The sequence below is a fragment of the Oncorhynchus clarkii genome, chromosome 20 (genome assembly GCF_045791955.1).
Source record: "Oncorhynchus clarkii lewisi isolate Uvic-CL-2024 chromosome 20, UVic_Ocla_1.0, whole genome shotgun sequence".
NCBI classification, from domain to species: Eukaryota; Metazoa; Chordata; class Actinopteri; order Salmoniformes; family Salmonidae; genus Oncorhynchus; species Oncorhynchus clarkii.
Genome location: NC_092166.1, coordinates 10,188,239 through 10,210,689, shown reverse-complemented (window position 1 = coordinate 10,210,689; position 22,451 = coordinate 10,188,239). Strand labels below are relative to the sequence as shown.

The following is a 22,451-nucleotide window of genomic DNA, read 5'->3' as shown; positions in this document are numbered from 1 at the left end:
GTCAACAGTGTAAAGTAATTTTGTTTTGTCAATTAACATACATTTTAATAGCAATAGTTTTTCATGGATAATGGAATTAATGAATAATCAAACAGTTGTCACCTTACACGATATCATTTGCATTTGTTTACAAGCGGGACCGAGTTTGGGAAATCCTGGGCTTGACGACTACATGCCCCATATCGCGCTACTGAATTTAACGGATATTCCTCCCGCCGGAAGAGAAGAGGTACATTCCCCAGCCATCTTGTGGCAGTATTTAGCGAATTGTTCGCACCAAGCCTCGTAGAATCGGAGGTGAATTCCGCTGAAGGGGCGCGATCATGCCCGGGCATCTACAAGAAAGCTTCGGCTGCGTCGTAACCAATCGGTTCGACCAGCTATTGGACGATGAATCAGACCCGTTCGAGGTGTTAAAGGCGGCGGAGAATAAGAAGAAAGAGGCGGCTGCAGCTGGTATCACCAAGTCTGCAGCCCAAGCCGCCAAGCAGCCCAAGAAGGAGTCACAGAAGGACAGGAAGAATCCGCTCCTTGACAAGAAAGATGAAACACAGGCTGCAGTACCTCTGAAGAAAGAAGGTAAGGTGCACGCTGATAGATTGATGGTCAAAACCTGCAAAAACCTAGCCAGTTTGCTAACAACAACATGGTCAGAGTCAACATGGGTTCTGTCCTGTTGCGATCAATGTAGAGGGCAACAGAAGAACCCATTGAAAGCATGCACATATCCAATGCATTATTAGACAGTTTAATCATGCATTGGATAGCATCCACCTGTGCACTCTGGCCCGCCTCTCGCTGAAGTCCATTCCACCTGCAGGATGTGGACGTTGTAAATGATGGCGCTGTGGTTGCTGCGCAAGGTAATGTTTTTGTTGTGAAACAGCTCGAGCTTAGTGTACATATTCATAATATAGCTAGCCTAGTTAGCTTTGTATTCGGCTAAGAAAGAAGATATCTATCTGGCTCTTCTAGGGATTCTCGGGACAAGCTGGCTTGCTGCGTAGTTAGCTAGCTATTCTTCAAAACAACACTGATGCTACTGAACCGTTAGAAATATCGAGTTGAATGAGGCCCGTGCGTGATGCTGCAACTGCATCATTAGCAAGCTAGGTAGTTCGCGCGACCTGTCCGGTGCAGGTGGATAAAACGGTACAAGCTGGCTATCAAGTTATTGCATAGTACTGTTTTCATGTAGGTAGCTTATTCACGGAAGTGTTATGACAGTGTAACTAGCGTGTTGGCGTTTGTTTTCATCTGCGCATACGCTTTTCTAAACAGATAATGTTACTGTACTTCACTTTATAGCTAACAAGCTACTATTTCCCCGACGTGCATGCGCAATGTTTTTGTAAACGAGTGCATCTGGCCAGATGTCCACCACAACCAAAGTAACATTGGCTAGCTAAGGCCCCTCGAAATATTATCACTAGCTAAATGCATTGAACGAAGGCGTGTCTGCCTGGAATCAAAAACGCATGCTGTCCAAGTAAGAATGACAGGGCATAGCCAGCTAACACAACACCCTCATGAAATAGCTAAGCAACTTCCTCTGGAGTAACCTAACACCTTTGCTGACAGCTGGCCCATATTTCACGTTGTTAAAGCTGTAATATGTAACTTTTTGAAAACAAATTCACATAGAAATATTAGTTATAGATCTGTCATTACATTGAAATCAAGTCTTAAAAGCAACATATATTTTCTATGTGCTTTATTGCTATGCTTTTTCTATGCTTCCTTTTACTTTCGGTTTTGCACACTAGCTTCAAACAGCTGGATACAATATTCTTGGTTATGGAAAATATATTTCTTAATGGTTTAGATGCCACAATGTGTCTCTAAAACATACTTGCTTGTTTTGTCACATACTGAAATTAGGCAAACTATTACAATTTTAGTAACCAGGAAATGGCTGAGCAATTTCTGCATATTGCATCTTTAACTAGATACACATGGACAGGTTTGGCTTAATGTGACCAGACCCCCGAGTAGGGTACCGGCATAGGGTACTACTGTTACTCCCATGTAATTAGGCTAACTTTGTCATCATCCAAAGCAAACTGCTGACACTTTTTTGTTGTTTCAATAAATGTTTTCAGCAGCCTCACTTGTCGTTATTAACAAACTTGGCTGTCAACAACAACAAAATATTTGCATGATACTTCTTCTGGCACTCTAATTTGTTCCTCGACCTGCTAAGACTGACAGTAAAATTAGTGAAGCTGTCGCACTATACTTGCATCACTGTTTGTTTACCCCTAGCTTTTTCTCCTGTTAGCTGACGTTAGCTACAGGGTGGCAAACTAGTCACTTTTAGGTGAAATTCGCCGTTTTGAATCCAAAATAGGTGACCTACGTGATTCGTGTAGATCCGATGAGAAAAGTTTGGCCAAGAGCGAACGAGTGATGTGCCTTTGGAGCAATACTGGCTGTATCCAAGGTTCAGCAAATCGTTCACAGAACAATAGAATGCAGCACGCATGCAGAGAAGAGACAACCAATGTGCTAGTTACAGTATAAACAAGCGCTGAAAGAGCTGGGAGTGGAATGGCAGTTTACCAGCTACAGCAGCGCCTCCCCTGATCGATAACGAAGAGGTACTGTTGGTGAGAAGCCTGACCAGGAGACGGGAGTGAGAAGGTGATGAACCGTACTTAATAAGGAGATGTAACCGAAAAACAACTGGCATTTGGAAAGTTTGAGGTGAGGGAGAAAGTGTGGTGGAACAAGTATTACTAGCATTTTAAAGTTGATTGCTACTGTAGCTGGATCGGGGGGATTTCGGCAGGCAAGAAAATGGTCTTGTCGAAATCCTCCCCCTTCTAATTTCCTTAATTTTGTAACTAGGAGTCAAATACTTTCTGTGGCACACATCAGAGTCAAATACTTTGTATAGAACAAACTTCACGTCAGGATAGGCAACTGAAATGAATACTGAATGTATGTGTGTTATATAAAACATAGAGGAGGGAGTAAAATGTAGGCAAGCAATAAACATTTCAGAACTACTAGTCGATTTAAGACATGGGAGAGATGACGAATTTTAGCAAAGAGATTTATTTATAGACTAATACACAAATAGCCAAACCGAAAACTGCAGACATTACTAGTGCCTCCCCAACGATCAAACCGCCATAAAAATGTAAATGAAACGCAGCCTAACGTGATCACAGACAGATCCTTGAAGGACACAAATAAACAATGCTTTATGCTACTAAGATCAATGAAATGTAGGCTAAACTGACAACGGCGTGAAGAGCAGAAATCTCAACGAGCAAGCAAGTCGCAGCAATGAAGAGTTGAGTGTGTGTGCGTTCACGTGAAGGGGTGGGGGAGGTTCTGGCATAGGGAGATTTTCGGCACAACACCGTTCCTTAAGTTATAACACATTATAACTTGCTTACTGGACCCTGGCAATCTGTGACATGTTTACAAGTTAGCAAACTAACTAGAGTACTAATGCTTTCCCTCTACAGTATGTGGTTCATTTTCTGAATGAGAGAATTAGGTGAAAATTAGGCATTGCTTGTGGATTCAGGGATGAAGTGTAGCTGGGCCTGGCTTAAGCTGGATGCTACTTTAGAGGTGAAAGGAACACCACACATTTTCCCTCTTTGTCACTTGTTCAATACAGTGGATAAAAAGGGGTATGCCAGGTGTACTCTGCCTGAAAGAGATCCATTATAACAACAAAGGGTTTCATACTCTGCTGGCAACATTGTAGAATAGATGTCCACAGGCAGAAAGTGTACAATGTAATAATGTGCAGTGTAGCCCAAAGATATTTATTTTGTTGTGTTGAACTTGACAGTAACACGTGTGAACGTTATTTTTGCACACATGTAGCCTTGTGCACTTGATCAATGTCTACTTTAGTGGCCACTATAATAAAGCAAAAATAGAATGCCTGTTTGTTTCATTCTATTTCTACTTTAAGATGTTTTTTTCCAAGTGCAATATTTACAGCTGAAGTCGGACGTTTACATACACCGTAGCCAAATACATTTCAACTCAGTTTTTCACAATTCCTGACAATTAATCCTGGCAAAAATTCCCCGTTTTAGGTTAGTTAGGATGACCACTTCATTTTAAGAATGTGAAATGTCAGAAAAATAGTAGAGAGTATTACTTATTTCAGCTTTTATTTTTTTCATCACATTCCCAGTGGGTCAGAAGTTTACACCACTCAATTAGTATTTGGTAGCATTGCTTTTTAATTGTTTTCAAACTTCTTATGGCTTAACGGGATCGATATGACAACAGCCAGTGAAAGTGCAGGGTGCCAAATTCAAACAATAGAAATCTCATAATTAAAATTCCTCAAATATACAAGTATCTTATACCATTTTAAAGGTAATCTTGTTGTTAATCCCGCCACAGTGTCCGATTTCAAAAAGGCTTTACAGCGAAAGCACACCAAACGATTATGTTAGGTCACCGCCAAGTCACATAAAAACATAAACATTTTTCCAGCCAAAGAGAGGAGTCACAAAAAGCAGAAATAGAGATAAAATGAATCACTAACCTTTGATAATCTTCATCAGATGACACTCATAGGTCTTCATGTTACACAATACATGTATGTTTTGTTCGATAAAGTGCATATTTATATCCAAAAACCTCATTTTACATTGGCATGTTATGTTCAGTAGTTCCAAAACATGCAGTTATTTTGCAGAGAGCCACATCAATTTACAGAAATACCCATAATAAACATTGATAAAAGATGCAACTATTATACATGGAACTTTAGATAAACTTCTCCTTAATGCAACCGCTGTGTCAGATTTCAAAAATCGCTACCGTCCCACATATCCCAGAGAGGTTAATGACCTAAGGCTCGTATTTCTGTGTGTTATTATATTATAATTAAGTCTATGATTTGATAGAGCAGTCTGATTGAGGGGTGACAGGCAGCAGCAGTAAGCATTCATTCAAACAGCACTTTCCTGCATTTGCCAGCAGCTCTTCGCTGTGCTTCAAGCATTGCGCTGTTCAAGCCTATCAACTCCCGAGATTAGGCTGGCAATACTAAAGTACCTATTAGACCATCCAATAGTCAAAGTTATATGAAATACAAATGGTATAGAGAGAAATAGTCCTATAATAACTACAACCTAAAACTTCTTACCTGGGAATATTGAAGACTCATGTTTCACATGCTTTCATATGTTCTGAGCAAGGAACTTAAGCGTTAGCTTTTTTTACATAGCACATATTGCACTTTTACTTTCTTCTCCAACACTTTGTTTTTGCATTATTTAAACCAAATTATTTGAAACTAAATTGATATATTGATGTATTATATTAAGTTAAATAAGTGTTCATTCGGTATTGTTGTAATTGTCATTATTACACACATACATATATATATATATATATATATATATATATATATATCGGCCGATTAATCGGTATCAACTTTTTTTTGGTCCTCCAATTATTGGTATCTGCGTTGAAAATCATAATCGGTCGACCTCTAGTAAGAATGATGGTGCAACACTAATAAATATTATTTTATTTTACAACATGCGCTTTCTCCCGCGATGACAGCTTTGCACACTCTTGGCATTCTCTCAACCAGCCTCATGAGGTTGGAATGCATTTCAATTAACAGGTGTGCTTTGTTAAAAGTTAATTCGTGGAATTTCTTTCCTTAATGCTTTTGAGCCAATCAGTTGTGTTGTGACAAGGTAGGGGTGGTATACAGAAGATAGCCCTATTTGCTAAAATACCAAGTCCATATTATGGCAATAATATAGCTCAAATAAGCAAAGAGAAACGACAGTCCATCATTACTTTCAAGAACTTTGAAAGTTTCTTCATGTGCAGTCGGAAAAACCATCAAGTGTTATGATGAAACTGGCTCTCATGAGGACCACCACAGAAACTGAAGACCCAGAGCAGCCCAACAAGTGCTCAGCATATGTGGGAACTCCTTCAAGACTGTTGGCAAAGCATTCCTCATAAAACGGGTTGAGAGAATGCCAAGAGTGTGCAGAGCTGTCATCAAGGTAAAGGGTGACTAATTTTGAAGAATATAAAATATATTTTGATTTGTTTAACACTTTTTTGTGTTGCTACATGATTCTATGTGTTTTTTATTAGTTTTGGTGTCTTCACTATTATTCTACAATGTAGAAAATAATAAAACATAAAAAAAACATGAAAGGGTAGCTGTATCCAATCTTTTGACTGGTACTGTATATCTACAGAAATAAGACATATCCTGCTTCTGTTGCCAGTTTGAATGTTTGTTTAATAGCCTACTGATTCTGTGAGCACCAAGCCTCACGCAACCACATGTCGGATAAAGCAATGTCACAAATTCTGCTTTTTTAAAGTCATTAATCTTAATAAAGGGTTTTTCAATATTGTTTTCATTAGAACAGTGGTGTTACTAAATTTATTTAGTGTTAACACTGTTCCAAAGGTGCATAAAATAATATTTTAATCTAACAGCACCTGTTTGTTAGTCATGATATGCACGCAGCTCTCGCTCCTATACCCTCTTTCTTGATCTCCTTATTGCTATTACGATTATTATTATGATCATCATTAGTAATGTCATTATCAGTATATGGCTTCTTATAGTATTAGGAGTCTTGTACAACCACCATCGAGCTGTAGGTCAAAGAGTGTGTACTGTGTTTAGTCTTCTTAATACCGTAACTTACTTGGGCCTATATTTCGATATATAGGCTACTGTATCAATCAATCATTAATTCCTTCACGTCATCACACAGCATACGAGTAATTCATGCTTTGAAATGCAATCAATCATTTTAGTTTTAAAATGAAATATCAAAGGGAGCTGATGGGATGATTAGCCTAAACAATAAATAAACTGCAATTTGTGATGCAACTTTATTAGTCTTTGCTTTAATAAAGTCTTTATATATTTATTTAATTTTCCTGTAGAACATCCCTTTTCGTACATTTATAAATGATTTAGTATTTACACTGTTCGTATAATATTGTAATCTTACAGCACCTGTGTGGCACACAATATTCTTTTTCTGGTTTACACAACTAAGTCAAATGTCTTCCACACATCTGACTTCCCCTTTCCTTCCTAAGCAACCAGTGAACATTCTCCGTTTCGAGTTTAATTTTCAAGTCCTCTGACCTCTGCATCCAATTAGTGTTCGGAGTTTGTTATAAGCAATTTATTGATGTGATTATGATAGGCTACAGGTCAGGCCCTATTGTTCACGTGCATGCAATGCATTGATGTTTCATGTAAAGAGAGCAAGGGTTGAGGGAATGTTTTTCCTAAACAAATTAGGTATTTAAGTAATTTAAATAAATTCATTAGGCCCTAATCTATGGATTTCACATGGCTGGGCGAGGGCGCATCCATGGGTGAGCATAGGCTCGCCCACTTGGGAGCCAGGTCCACCAACTGGGAGCCAGGCCCAGCTAATCAGAATGAGTTTTTCCCCATAAAAAGGCTTTATTACAGACAGAAATACTCCTCAGTTTCATTAGCTGTCTCAGACGATCCCACAGGGGATGAAGCCGGATTTGGAAGTCCTGGGCTGGCATTGTTACACGTGGTCTGCAATTGTGAGGCCGGTTGGACGTACTGGCAAATGATCTAAAACGACATTGGAGGCGGCTTATGGTAGAGAAATAAACATTAAATTCCCTGGCAACCGCTCTGGTGGACATTCCTGCAGTCAGCATTCCAATTGCATGCACCCTCAACTTGAGACATCTGTGGCATTGTGTTGTGTGACAACTGCACATTTTAGAGTGTCTTTTTATTGTCCCCAGCACAAGGTGCACCTGTGTCATGATCATGCTGTTGAATCAGCTTTTTGATATGCCACAACTGTCAGCTGGATGGATTATCTTGGCAAAGGAGAAATGTTCACTAACAGGGAAGTAAACAACATTTTGCACAAAATGAGAGAGAAATATAAAGTATGGAACACTTCTAAATTAATCACTAACCTTTGATGATCTTCATCAGATGGCACTCACAGGACTTCATGTTACACAATAAATGTGTGTTTTGTTCGATAAAGTTAATCTTTATGTCAAAAAACCTCATTTGAAATGGGTGTTTTATGTTCAGAAATGCATTGTCTCAAACAAACATCTGGTGAAAGTGCAGAGCCACATCAAATAACAGAAACACTCATCATAAACATTGATAGAAGATACAAGTGTTAAACATATGAATACAGATAAACTTCTCCTCCTCAGATTTAAAAAAGGCTTTACAGCGAAAGCACACTTTGCGATTATGTTAGGTCAGCTCCTAGCCACAGAAACCCATACAGCCCTTTTCCAACCAAGGAGAGTGTCACAAAAGTCAGAAATAGCATTAAAATGAATCACTTACCTTTAGTTTATTTATTTTTTATTTTTACAGGGACAGTGCACATTAATCAACGTTTCAGTAAAAGTGCCGGTTTTAGCCAGCCGGCTAATTTTCAACCGCAGTCCCTGGGCAGGTTATTAAAAACAATTACAATATAGACAATAGCAACGTAGAACAAGCAAGACATAGCAACATAGGACAAGCAAGACATAGCATACAGACAGAGCAACATAAAACAAAAAGCAGCAAGACAAAATTCATAAAAGTAACAAAGTGTTTCCACACCTCACAAGCTACAGACAACAGACAACATGGAAAGCGGCAACACACAGCTAGGGACCATGTTCACAAATCTGATTGACCTTTAGCCATGTCTTCAAGCATTTTGTGAAAGTGTGATATGTGGTGCAGTTATGTGTGTCTGATGGCAGTGTATTCCAGACATGGGAAGCTCTCACAGAGAATGCAGATTTACTAAAGGTGCTTTTCCTTAGGGGAACTATACAGTCACCTCTCATGGCAGACCTTGTGGATCTGCTGCCATATGTCTGGGTTTTCTGTTTAACAAAAATATTAAGTGGAGGGGGAGCCAGGCCATTAAGGATCTTGAATACAAGACATGCGTCGGTGTATTGCACAAGATTTTCCCAACTCAAGAGCTCATGCTTTCTAAGGATGTGACAATGATGATGGCTATTGGGCTTCCTATCAAGCACTTTGAGAGCCTGTTTGTAGACAGACTGAATAGGTTTTAATGTTGTACAGCAAGCTTGGGCCCAACTAGTCAAGCAGTATGTTAAGTGGGGGAGTATCATAGATTTGAAGTACAGTTTTGCTACCTCTGTAGTCAAACAATTTCGTATAAATCGGAAATTAGCTAGGTTGAATTTGGTTATTTGAATTACCTTTTTCACATGCTTTTTAAAAGAGAGGTTGGAATCAAGTATGATGCCAAGGTACTTAAAATCGGATACCACCTGTAGCTTCTCCCCTGACACATAGCCATCTGGCTCAGTAGCATCTGTTGCCCTCTTTGTGAAGAACATGCAAACAGTTTTTTTCACATTGAGATGCAAACACGAGTCACTGAGCCACTTTGTAACCTGGACCATTACAGTAGTGAGTTCTTGTGCAGCTTGTTGTTTTGCTTTGATGATCTTCATCTGGTGGCACTCCCTGGTCTCCATGTTAGACAACAAATGTTTGTTTTGTTCGATAAAGTTCATCTTTATGTCCAAATACCTCCGTGTTGTTGGTGCGTTTTGTTCAGAAATCCAAAGGCACAATGCGCACTCTCAAAACCAAGACGAAAAGTCAAAAAAGTACAATAAAAGATAGTAGAAACATGTCAAACGATGGTTAAAATCAATCCTCAGGTTGTTTTTGTCATAAATCATCAATAATATTTAAACCGGACAAAAGCTTCGTCAATGGAAAAGGTAAACAAGAAATGCGCGCTCCTGATCACATGCTTGGCTCATTGATGGAAATGTCCACTGTCCTCTCATTGAAAGCAGTGTATCTCACTCATTTTTCAGAGTAAAAGCCTGAAACAATGCCTAAAGACTGGTAACATGTAGGGGAAGCCGCAGAGCTCGTGAACTGGGTCCTAAGTCTTTGTATGGTGGATAGGCTTTCAATGGAAAAACAGCCTTTCAAAATAATAGTACTTCCTGGTTGGATTTTCCTCAGGTTTTCGCCTGCCATATCAGTTCTGTTATACTCACAGACATTATTTTAACAGTTTTAGAAACGTTAGTGTTTTCTATCCAAATCTACTCAGTAAATGCATATCCTAGCTTATGGGCCTGAGTAGCAGGCAGTTAAATTTGGGCCCGCTTTTCATCCAAAATTCCAAATGCTGCCCCCTACCCTAGTGAAGTTAAGGGCTTGTAAGTAAGCACTTCACGTTAAGGTCCACACCTGTTGTTTCGGCGCATGTGACAAATAAAATAACATTTGATCAAAAAGCATTATTGAAAGAGTGGTGCTCATGTGGTTTTTGGCTGCACCGCCCTCCTAATTAGTCTCTGTAGTCATATCAGTGTCCACCTCTAAAGCCTCCATGTGTTGTTGTGGTGGCAGGTATCAGGCGGGTGGACCGAAGGCCGGACCAGCAGGGCCAACCTGGCTCCCAGCACAAGGCCGGGCAGGGCGAGGGGCGGCCCGCCGGCGAGAGGAGGCCAGACAACAGGAGACCCCCACGTGAGCGCCGCTTCGATAAACCCATCGAGGACAAGCCCGACGTCGGAGAGAGAGGAGAGTTCTCTGCAGACAAGTGAGTAGTTGCTGTACTAAATGACAATGCTTAGAGCAAATGTTTTGTTCATTATTATTATCGTTGATGAAATATGGATGTCTTGGAATCGTGGGATAGACAGATGTCCGGGACACACTGTATGCTTCAGTTTGTTATTTTTAAGTGTCAGATGACACCTCTCCCTTTCACTTGGCTTTGACTGTAGTTTGTGCTCACTACTAGCTAAAGCAATGCAAAAAAAACGGTCAAAATTCAAATCACACCTATTATCCTCACAACCTATAACCTATAGTGCCTTCAGAAAGTATCCATACAGCATGACTTATTCCGCACTTTGTTGTTACAGCCAGTATTCAAAATGGATACAATTAGTGAAAATATGTTTTTAGAAATTATAGTACATTTATTGTAAATTAAATAGAAGCACTTTTGGCGGCGAATACAGCTTTGAGTCTTCTTGGGGTATGTCTGTATCAGCTTTGAGTCGTCTGGGGTATGTCTGTATCAGCTTTGAGTCGTCTGGGTATGTCTGTATCAGCTTTGAGTCGTCTTGGGTATGTCTGTATCAGCTTTGAGTCGTCTGGGTTGTGTCTGTATCAGCTTTGAGTCGTCTGGGGTGTGTCTGTATTAGCTTTGAGTCGTCTGGGGTGTGTCTGTATCAGCTTTGAGTCGTCTGGGGTGTGTCTGTATCAGCTTTGAGTCGTCTGGGGTATGTCTGTATCAGCTTTGAGTCGTCTGGGGTATGTCTGTATCAGCTTTGAGTCGTCTGGGGTATGTATGTCTGTATCAGCTTTGAGTCGTCTGGGGTATGTCTGTATCAGCTTTGAGTCGTCTGGGGTATGTCTGTATTAGCTTTGAGTCGTCTGGGGTATGTCTGTATCAGCTTTGCACATCTGGATTTGGGGATTTTCTCCCATTCTTCCTTGGAGATTTTTCTCAAGCTCTGTTAAATTAGATGGGAGCGGCGGTGAACAACAATCTTCAAGTTTTCCACAGATTTTCAATGGGATTCAAGTCTGGGCCACTCAAGGACTTTCACCTGCTTGTTCTGAAGCCATTCCAGTGTTGCTTTGCTTGTCCTGTTGGAATGTAAATCTTCACCCCAGTTTAAGTTTTCTCAAATCAAATCAAATTTTATTTGTCACATACACATACAGCAGATGTTAATGCGAGTGTAGCGAAATGCTTGTGCTTCTAGTTCTGACCATGCAGTAATATCTAACAAGTAATCTAACAATTTCACAACAACTACCTTATACACACAAGTGTAAAGGAATGAATAAGAATATGTATATATGGATGAGCGATGGCCGAACAGCATAGGCAAGATGCAGTAGATGTTATAGAGTACAGTATATACATATGAGATGAGTAATGTAGGGTATGTAAACATTATATAAAGTGGCATTGTTTAAAGTGGCTAGTGATACATTTATTACATCCAATTTTTTATTATTAAAGTGGCTAGAGATGAGTCAGCATGTTGGCAGCAGCCACTCAATGTTAGTGATGGCTGTTTAACAGTCTGATGGCCTTGAGATAGAAGCTGGTTTTCAGTCTCTCGGTCCCAGCTTTGATGCACCTGTACTGACCTCGCCTTCTGGATGATAGCGGGGTGAACAGGCAGTGGCTCGGCTGGTTGTTGCCCTTGATGATCTTTTTGGCCTTCCTGTGACATCGGGTGGTGTAGGTCTCCTGGAGGGTAGGTAGTTTGCACCCAGTGATGTGTTGTGTTGTGCAGACCTCACTAACCTCTGGAGAGCCTTACAGTTGTGGGCGGAGCAGTTGCCGTACCAGGCGGTGATACAGCCCGACAGGATGCTCTCGATTAGAGAACGGCCGATTATGATTTTTCCGATACCAATCATTGTAGGACCAAAAAAGCCGATACCGATTAATCGGCCAATTTTTTTATATATTTTTTTGTGATAATGACAATTACAACAATACTCAATGAACACTTATTTTAAATTAATATAATAAATATAACAAATCAATTTAGCCTCAAATAAATAATGAAACATGTTCAATTTGGTTTAAATAATGCAAAAACAAAGTGTTGGATGAGAAAGTAAAAGTGCAATATGTGCCATGTAAGAAAGCTAACGTTTAAGTTCCTTGCTCAGAACATGAGAACATATGAAAGCTGGTGGTTCCTTTTAACATGAGTCTTCAATATTCCCAGGTAAGAAGTTTTAGATTGTAGTTATTATAGGAATTATAGGACTATTTCCCTCTATACCATTTGTATTTCATTAACCTTTGACTATTGGATGTTCTTATAGGCACTTTAGTATTGCCAGTGTAACATTATAGCTTCCGTCCCTCTCCTCGCTCCTCCCTGGGCTTGAACCAGGAACACAACGACAACAGCCACCCTCGAAGCAGCGTTACCCATGCAGAGCAAGGGGAACAACCACTCCAAGTCTCAGAGCGAGTGACTTTTGAAACGCTATGAGCGCACACCCCGCTAACTAGCTAGCCATTTCGCTTTGGTTACACCAGCCTCATCTCGGGAGTTGATAGGCTTGAAGTCATAAATAGGGCAGTGCTTGACGCACAACGAAGAGCTGCTGGCAAAACGCACAAAAGTGCTGTTTGAATGAATACTTACGAGCCTGCTGGTGCCTACCATCGCTCAGTCAGACTGCTCTATCAAATCATAGACTTAATTATAACATAATAACACACAGAAATACAAGCCGTAGGTCATTAATTTGGTCGAATCCAGAAACTATCATCTCGAAAACAATACGGAACCGTTACGTATTTTATCTAACGGGTGGCATCCATAAGTCTAAATATTCCTGTTACATTGCACAACCTTCAATGTTATGTCATAATTACGTACAATTCTGGCAAATTAATTCGCAATGAGCCAGGCGGCCCAAACTGTTGCATATACCCTGACTCTGCGTGCAATGAACGCAAGAGAAGTGACACAATTTCACCTGGTTAATATTGCCTGCTAACCTGGATTTCTTTCAGCTAAATATGCAGGTTTAAAAATATATACTTCTGTGTATTGATTTTAAGAAAGGCATTGATGTTTATGGTTAGGTACACGTTGGAGCAACGACAGTCCTTTTTCGCGAATGCGCACCACATCGATTATATGCAACGCAGGAAACGCTAGATAAACTAGTAATATCATCAACCATGTGTAGTTATAACTAGTGATTATGATTCATTGATTGTTTTTTATAAGATAGGTTTAATTCTAGCTAGCAACTTACCGTGGCTTCTTACTGCATTCGTGTAACAGGCGGGCTCCTCGTGAGGCAGGTGGTTAGAGCGTTGGACTAGTTAACCGTAAGGTTGCAAGTTTAAATCCCTGAGCTGACAAGGTAAAAATCTGTCGTTCTGCCCCTGAACAAGGCAGTTAACCCACCGTTCCTAGGCCTTCATTGAAAATAGGAATGTGTTCTTAACTGACTTGTCTAGTTAAATAACGGTGTGAAAAAAAAATGGCGTCCAAAATGACCGATTTCCGATTGTTATGAAAACTTAAAATCGGCCCTAATTAACCATCCATTCCGATTAATCGGTCGACCTCTAACGGAGGCCACAGTTCTCTATACTATCGATACTATAGAAATTGTTTTATATCCCAGATATATGCCTCATTACAATTCTATCTCAGAGATCTAGGGACAGTTCCTTGGATTTCATGGTATCGTTTCTGCTCTGACATACACTGTCAACTGTGGGACCTTATATAGACAGGTGTATTTATTTCTAAGTCATGTCCAAACAATTTAATTGGCCACAGGTGGACTCCCAAGTTGTAGTGGCATTTCAAGGATGATTCTAAAGAAATTGGATGCACCTAAGCTCAAGTTGGGAGTGTCATAGCAAAGGGGTGTGAGTACTTGTTACATGTTTTTAGTAATTATAGCAAGTTTATTGAAAATGAAATACAGAAATATCTCATTTTCATATTGTATGTAAATTAGATAGGTCTGTATTTCATTTTCAATAAATGTTCTAAAAAACACGTTTTCAACTTTGTCATAATGGGGTATTGTGTGTAGATGGATGAGATGTTTTAATTTTATTTAATCCATTTTGAATTCTGTCTGTTAGACAACAAAATGTGGAATGAGTCAAGGGGTATATGACTACTTTCTGAAGGCACTGTATATATCTTTGCATGTTTTAAAAAAAATGTTCAATAAAGTCGTTTTCATAGTTCTGAGCTGCTCATTCTGTATCTGTGCTGCTTGATGCTGAGCCTGTGTGTGTGTGCCTCCTTAGACCTTTCGTAGACCGGCCCCCCAGAGGGCGTGGCGGCGGCCGAGGTGGGCGTGGTGGACGGGGCCGGGGCATGGGCCGGGGTGACGGCTTCGACTCCCGTGGCAAAAGGGACTTCGACAGACACAGTGGCGGCGGTGACAAACCGTGAGTAATTTCTGAGTCCTCAAAGGACTAGTGGTAGTGATGGTCTTTTGGAATGATTAAATCTTCAGATGCTCTGTGATTAGTGGTAGGATTGGTGGAGCTTTTGGTTTCCATTTTTTTCCCTCAACAGTCAGAAATCCGAGGAGAAGCGTGGCGGGAGTGGCTCTCACAACTGGGGGAACCCCAAGGACGAAACAAGGTTGGTGGTTCAAACAATCATTACCTACTCAAATGAGATGACCATTATGTGTAGGCAAGGACACAGGTCCTTTGTTGATATTGACTGGTTTGTTCCTTCGCTGTGTTGAATTTCTGTTCCCAGTGGTGATGCTGAACAGACTGCTGCCCCCGAGGGAACCCCTGAGGGAGTGGAACACCCCCCTGCTGACTCTGAGAACAAGTGAGCACCTTCCTGGACCTGTTCAGTTAACTTCCCTGCACACCTCAGTGCAAAACACCCCAGGACTGCTGCTCTGCCTGTAAAACGGGACAACCAACCCATTTTGCTCCTTTTAATTTCACCTTTATTTATACATATACAGTTAAAGTCGGAAGTTTACATACAGTTAGGTTGGAGTCTCATGACATCAGTCAGGATGTTAAAGCTTGGTCGCAAATGGATCTTCCAAATGGACAATGACCCCAAGCATACTTCCAAAGTTGTGGCAAAATGGCTTAAGGACAACAAAGTCAAGGTATTGGAGTGGCCATCACAAAGGCCTGACCTCAATCCTATAGAAAATTTGATGGCCAGAACTGAAAAACTGTGTGCGAGCAAGGAGGCCTACAAACCTGACTCAGTTACACCAGCTCTATCAGGAGGAATCGGCCAAAACTTGTGGAAGCTTGTGGAAGGCTACCTGAAACGTTTGACCCAAGTTAAACAATTTAAAGGAGTTCTTGGAGTTAACATCACTGTATTGGTTCACTATGGTGCTGCATTCATGCTGATTTGTGCTGCTCTCAACGTTCAATTCATCCCGTGGTCCACAATGCAAGCAGCCCTACAGTTAATCTAGAAGAAATCCAAAACAACAGAAATGTGAAAGCTAACAGACAATGTATGGTAATAGCTTTCAAATAACAAATGTGTCTCTGTCTCCTACAGGGAGAACGAGGTGGAGGAACCAAAGGAGGAAGGCCCCAAGGAGATGACCCTGGACGAATGGAAAGCCATGCAGGACAAGGAACGCGCCAAAGTGGAGTTCAACATCCGCAAGCCCAACGAGGGTGCCGACAGCAAGTGGAACAAAGGTTACGTTCTGCACAAGTCCAAGAGCGAAGATGTCAGTGACGAAAAGCTGAAAGACGTAAGTGACACAAGCAGACAATATATATATATATATATTTTGCTTATCTATAGTTGTGCACTGCACTGTTAGGTATGTATATATATGTTTTGCCATTGTATTTGGTTGTGTTTAGGACTGTGATGGTCATGGAATTCTGGATGACTGTAATTGTCCAGCCAAATGACCGCGGTCTCCGTAATAACCGTTCGAATAGGAATATTTTATTATTATTATTATTATTATTATTGTAAAAAAAAAATTGGGCCCACATTTTCTGCTTTCCTCCGCTCCTGACTGCATGGCTGCCATAGAAATAGAATTAATAGAACAGGCATCCCTATTCAAGCCAATGAAGGCATAATGGGTGGACTGGCCGTTACAAGTGTACCTATAGGAGCAAAGCAGGAAGTAAAAACAGGAAGTGTACCCATCAATATGTGCTGTGATTTGTAATTTACATGACAAAAAATATATTCCATAGCCACCTCAGTTATCATTGGAGTGAACATTCTACATTTCCATGGAAATGATTGCATTACAATAGCAGGCAGCCATTGCCAGTGTACCCATGAGTTTACCATTCAACTATATGGGCTGAAGGAGTCAATTGAATGACCAGATTGTCTCACGTTCAACAAATCTGATCTAACAAAGTGGACATTTGTGAAATCCTTCATGATTTATGTAATGGAACAGGCCACTGTGGTTACTTAAATCCGATTTGGATATATTTGGAAGTTTTCGCAGCAAAACATGTAGAGGATGTCCCTTTTTTAGGTTTAGAAGAAGTGCCTGCTAAATGCTAACTCCCGTTCATATAAGCTGGTTAGAACAGCTAGCATACAGAAATTAGTGGTGGTAGTTTTAACTGTAATGCAGTTGACTAGTAACGATGACATGAACATGTATTGGGGTTGACATCCATACAAGCATTATAAAATTATTTTTACCTCAACATAGTGTAAAATACACGTGTAAACAATAGCCTAAATGCAGGCTAATGTTGTTGGGGGGCAATAGGAGACTCGGGATCTTTCTCCCAAGGCATTTCCCCCTACTCGTTTCCATGGCAATTCCATTGTTTTGGTCGAATAGGCTCTGCGTTATTCCGCCTCCAACGTTCTAATTTACTTCCGACCGGATTGATGACTTCCGGAGCGAGTTCTGCTATTGTTTTTATCATTAGCTTACTAGCTATCGTCAATGCATTTCTGACTGAAATAGTTTGCATTGTTCATATTTCCCCCCAGTCTTTGTCCCAAACATTTGTCATTACAGCGTAAAGACGCCACTGTTTATCATCTGGATACAATCACAAGAAAATGTTTTCTAAAATGTTTCCATTCTAGGAACCTCCAACTCACCTTATTCCATCAGCACACGAAATAACCTGTTAAGTGGGCAATTCTAAATTGGGATTGGGACCCATCACTAATATCTATCTACTGATAAGATTAAACGTTGACACTGTCTCCAACACATTTTGACCATGATGACAGTGTCTCACAGGAGATGTTTAACAAGGTCCCTAGTAGCTATCTATAACCTTTCCCTACTCTCATGCTGTGGGGCTTTTCACTCTTCCAAATAACCTGTTAAGTGGGCAATTCTAAATTGGGATTGGGACCCATCACTAATATCTATCTACTGATAAGATTAAACGTTGACACTGTCTCCAACACATTTTGACCATGATGACAGTGTCTCACAGGAGATGTTTAACAAGGTCCCTAGTAGCTATCTATAACCTTTCCCTACTCTCATGCTGTGGGGCTTTTCACTCTTCCTCATGGAGCTGTGACAGGCAGCCCTCACGGTGATCTCCCCCTGTCATTGTATCTTTGTTAGATACTGTGTGGAAGACATGAATAACAATTATTTTTAGTTAGCAAATATATACGTATATACTGTACTCTATATCATCGACGGTATCCTTATGTAATACATGTATCACTAGCCACTTTATACTATACTATGCCACTTTGTTTACATACTCATCTCATTTGTACATACTGTACCCGATACCATCTACTGTATCTTGCCTATGCTGCTCTGTACCATCACTCATTCATATATCCTTATGTACATATTCTTTATCCCCTTACACTGTGTACAAGACAGTAGTTTTGGAATTGTTAGTTAGATTACTTGTTATTACTGCATTGTCGGAACTAGAAGCACAAGCATTTCGCTACACTCGCATTAACATCTGCTAACCATGTGTATGTGACAAATAAAATTTGATTTGATTTGATTTGATTTGATTTGATATAGCTAGCAAGCATAACTTAACCAAGCTAACGAAAATACACACATTCTCAGGTAGATTCTGTCAACGTTACATCATTTTACGAAGTAACTAGCTAGCTACAGTTAATAGTTAAATTAGCTAGCTAATGATTGTAGCTAGCTAACGTCATATCTGTCATTGACTTGGTACTCACCTTCATAGTTATCTATGTAGCTTCCTATATACATCTTGAACCCCTTTTCATTCTTGCTAGCTGGAGTCTCGGAGGCTGATGTAACAATTTGATGTACATCATTAATATTCATTTGAGGCAAGTCCTGAAGACACCTAGTAAAAAAAACTGCGACATAGTGGTAGTAACGTTATATCGTCCATAACAACTAGACTGACCGGAAGTGTGCCAAACCGATAGGAAGTGTGTTTAGAACGTTCGATCATGGAATGTGCATAAGGGCTATTGACCTCTTTACTGCATCTATTGCCAGGGTTAGAGGTTCCAAGCTCCTTATATTCATAGTTTGCTACATCACCTGGCTTGTTCCAGCAAGGGCAACAAAGTTTCATCACGTTGTTAATAACCTGTCTAGGACACAGGTTCCGCTAACGGAACCCCCCCTATGCTGCCCCCTATCCCTAATAGGTTTAGAGTCCATGTTATCGCAGAAAGTCTTCAATCAGCTGTTCATTCCCCCCTCCCCCAAAAAACACAACTAGGGCTGTCACAATTACTGTATAACTGACGGTAATGGATGAAGACTGTCATGAAAATAAAATATCTATATATCTGTCTATATATATATATCTATATATATATATATGTATACATGCGTCTTCATCCATTACCATTAGTTATACAGTAATTGTGACAGCTCTAGTTGTGTTTTGCATATTTCATTAAGTTTTCAGGTTGTATTTGAGAAAATTCTGTGTTATTTACATTTAGGATGTGACGGAATCAATTAAATAATTTGTTTTTTAATTTCAAATCAATTTGATTTCAATTTAAGTTACAAAACATTTTCAGATATACAGTACTCTACACAGGTGATATATTGGTGAACTGTGTCATTTCAAGTTTTGGGAAAAAAGTTTTAAGCCAGAAAGAAGTTTGATGATTAATTCCTGTCAACAGATCAATACTAAACAATCTGTAAGGTAAATAACTGTGGTGGTCTGTATTTTTTTAATGTATTTGCCAACAAAAGGGCTGATATAAACCAGATAGTAATGTTAACCAGCTAACAACCCTCCCGAAGAGGCTATGTCATTACAAATGTGACTGAAGTGCTTATCCTTCTTGTTGGTCCTTTCTCTTGGTTGTTGCAGAGACCAGCTGTGATTGATGCTCCGGAGATTGAAGCAGACACAACCCCTCTGTTCAAGGTGCCTGTTGTTTCACATATTCACCCCTATACAATTCTGATAAAACAACCCTTTATCTACACACTCGTACACATTGGCATAGTATATCAAGAGATAAATTATGTCAAACAGTAGTTAGCATGTTGGCTATTTGAGTTGAGATGGTTGCTATCAGTAGTCTCTGGCTAAATGTAAACAACGTCAACTGTTCCCCCATAAGGGCAATCCTGACGAAGTTGGCCCGGACCACCACTTCCGCAAGCCCGCCAATGACATCACAGCCCAGCTGGAGATCAACTTTGGAGACCTGGGCCGGCGCGGGCGGGGGGGAGCCCGTGGAGGAAGGGGAGGCCGCGGTGCGGGAGGAAGCCGATCTGAAAAGGTAACACTAATTGAGGCTCTTGTCACTGAACACAAATAGATGTAAATGTTGATCACAAAACGCTATCGTTACTAGGGTTGAATATTTTCCAGGTATTGTACAAATGTTCCATCCCAAGAATAAATCACTTTTCTCCCAGGTAACCCGGTATTTCCCTCCAAAACCGGAAGTGGCATTATAAAGCATATAAATCTGGATTTGATTATAGCTTTGATCAGCATGAAAATTCTAACCTGATGCTCCCTGAGCCTGACGAGACATATATTAAAAACATTTAATATACATTAACCACATTTAATGAACCGAAGCCCAAAAATGCCCAAATGATTGTGCCATTATCCAATACATATATGATATAGGCTACTGCACATTACGCACGACAGAAAAACATTAAAACCAATAGATGTAGCTAGCTATATGCTCTGTTGGGTAAATCAATTAATCTAGCACCAGTAGGCTAACCTTTTTGAGTGTGAACTGTATTACTGTACTGTATAATACTGTTTTATACGGACTGGAATTACGCACATCGTTCAAACCATGATAAAACTAAAGAGAACATGTGATTCTGGTGCAGCACAAGCGGTCTACAAAGTTACAAGCTACTGAATTTGATTTTAATTTTGAAATATAATGGGGCCTATTTGTATAATTAGTAGGCTGACTCATATATACCTTTTATAATATTTCCCCTAATGTTATTAGCCTACCTCCTCTTTCTGTCTCTATTGCTTCATTCCTTCCTCGCGTTCAACAGTTAAATTATCGTCATCATTCTAATGTCGTCTTTTAGTAACGTTGGACTAGAATTAGATGTAGAAGGCTTTCACTTCTCTTCACAAAGATTGAATGCTTCCGGGTCTGAATAAATAACTGCTATAGCTGACCGCCATCGTGTGTTTGCTCTTCTATCAAACTATCCGTGAGTTCTCTTGGCTGCTGTATTCAACAAAAAAGAGCTTCCGCTCCTCTTCTAAAAAATGATGTCCAACAAGTTGTTCTAGTCTAGCTTTTCGTGCATGGAACTCCAAGAGCTAAGGAACGTTTTTTAAGGAGAGGCCAGCGGAGCACAGGTGGACTGCGTATTGCGCAAAAGACAGAGACAGAGAGTGCTCATGCATGCACTGATTTAAAGCAACGATATTCAAGTGATAGGCTGTTTTTAAAACTCTGGAGAATTACAAAACTGATCATCTTTACAAATAAAAAACAAGGTGACCCCCCGAAAGCCAACTGAAGATGGGTAAATTAGACATGCATTCGGTCTTAATATTACTGTAGTATGCTGCAGCAAATTTAGGCCAAGGTCACAAGAAAAAAAGTTACCAAGATGAGATGATAGGTCTACATGCATTGAGAACTGTGCTCCATACAGAGATGGGCTGTCTGTCCCCACCCTGATTCACCATGCACAGTCCACAGAGAAGCCAGATTTACACATTGCATATATTTTAATAGTTCCGTTTCACGCCTTGGTGTTCATATAAATCATTTACTAGATTATACCAGTTTCTCGCTGTAATTTTTCCTGGATATAAAGGGAGGGGTTTTGGTTGGTACATTTCGGTAACCGGGTTCCTACCATTCAAACTTTATGGTTACTGACCATATAGAGCTGTTTTCACTGACCACAAAAAGTCAAATTGGGTGCTCAAGCTGACTGTGATCATTGTTCTACTTGTTGTGTTGAGTTGTGTTGTCCATGTAGTACCTCCCAATCCCTACTGAACACGACCCAGTATTCTCTGATTTTGTATAATAAATAAAAAAATCTCTCTCTCTTTTTGTCCCCAGCCGGGTGGAGTGTCCGTTCCCAACGTTGACGACCCAGAGGCCTTCCCAGCCCTGGCTTAATACTCTAGCACCACTACCAGCCCGCCCCATCAGCCCCTCCGGGCATTAGCCCCGCCCCTCCGGGCCCCTCCTCTACGAGGCTTGCATGCTTACAACTTCTTCAAGTATACGAGAAAAAAAGACTGTCATCACACCTAAGGACTGAAATTTTAACCTGTTTTAAAATGACAGATAAAAGACAAAAAAAAGCGTAAATGGACATCTCTTGTTGAACTGAAGCAAATTATTGGTAAAAGTTTTGTATTTAGAGACATGATAGCAGGGATGTTTTCATACAGTATGTTTCTTTTCTTCAGACATTATGCATACTTCAT

The 22,451-nt window shown here is 40.2% G+C and overlaps 1 protein-coding gene across 1 annotated transcript; it reads left to right on the top strand.

Annotated features, from left to right (window-relative positions):
• Positions 1-234: 234 nt before the first annotated feature.
• LOC139375856 (SERPINE1 mRNA-binding protein 1-like) lies at positions 235-22,322 on the top strand. Its single transcript, XM_071117786.1, has 9 exons — positions 235-579; positions 10,421-10,613; positions 14,853-14,996; positions 15,127-15,195; positions 15,319-15,396; positions 16,105-16,306; positions 19,866-19,922; positions 20,122-20,283; positions 22,078-22,322. The coding sequence occupies exons 1-9, from the start codon at positions 324-326 to the stop codon at positions 22,135-22,137; spliced, it is 1,221 nt and encodes a 406-aa protein (XP_070973887.1). The 5' UTR covers positions 235-323; the 3' UTR covers positions 22,138-22,322.
• The last annotated feature ends 129 nt before the right edge of the window (positions 22,323-22,451 follow it).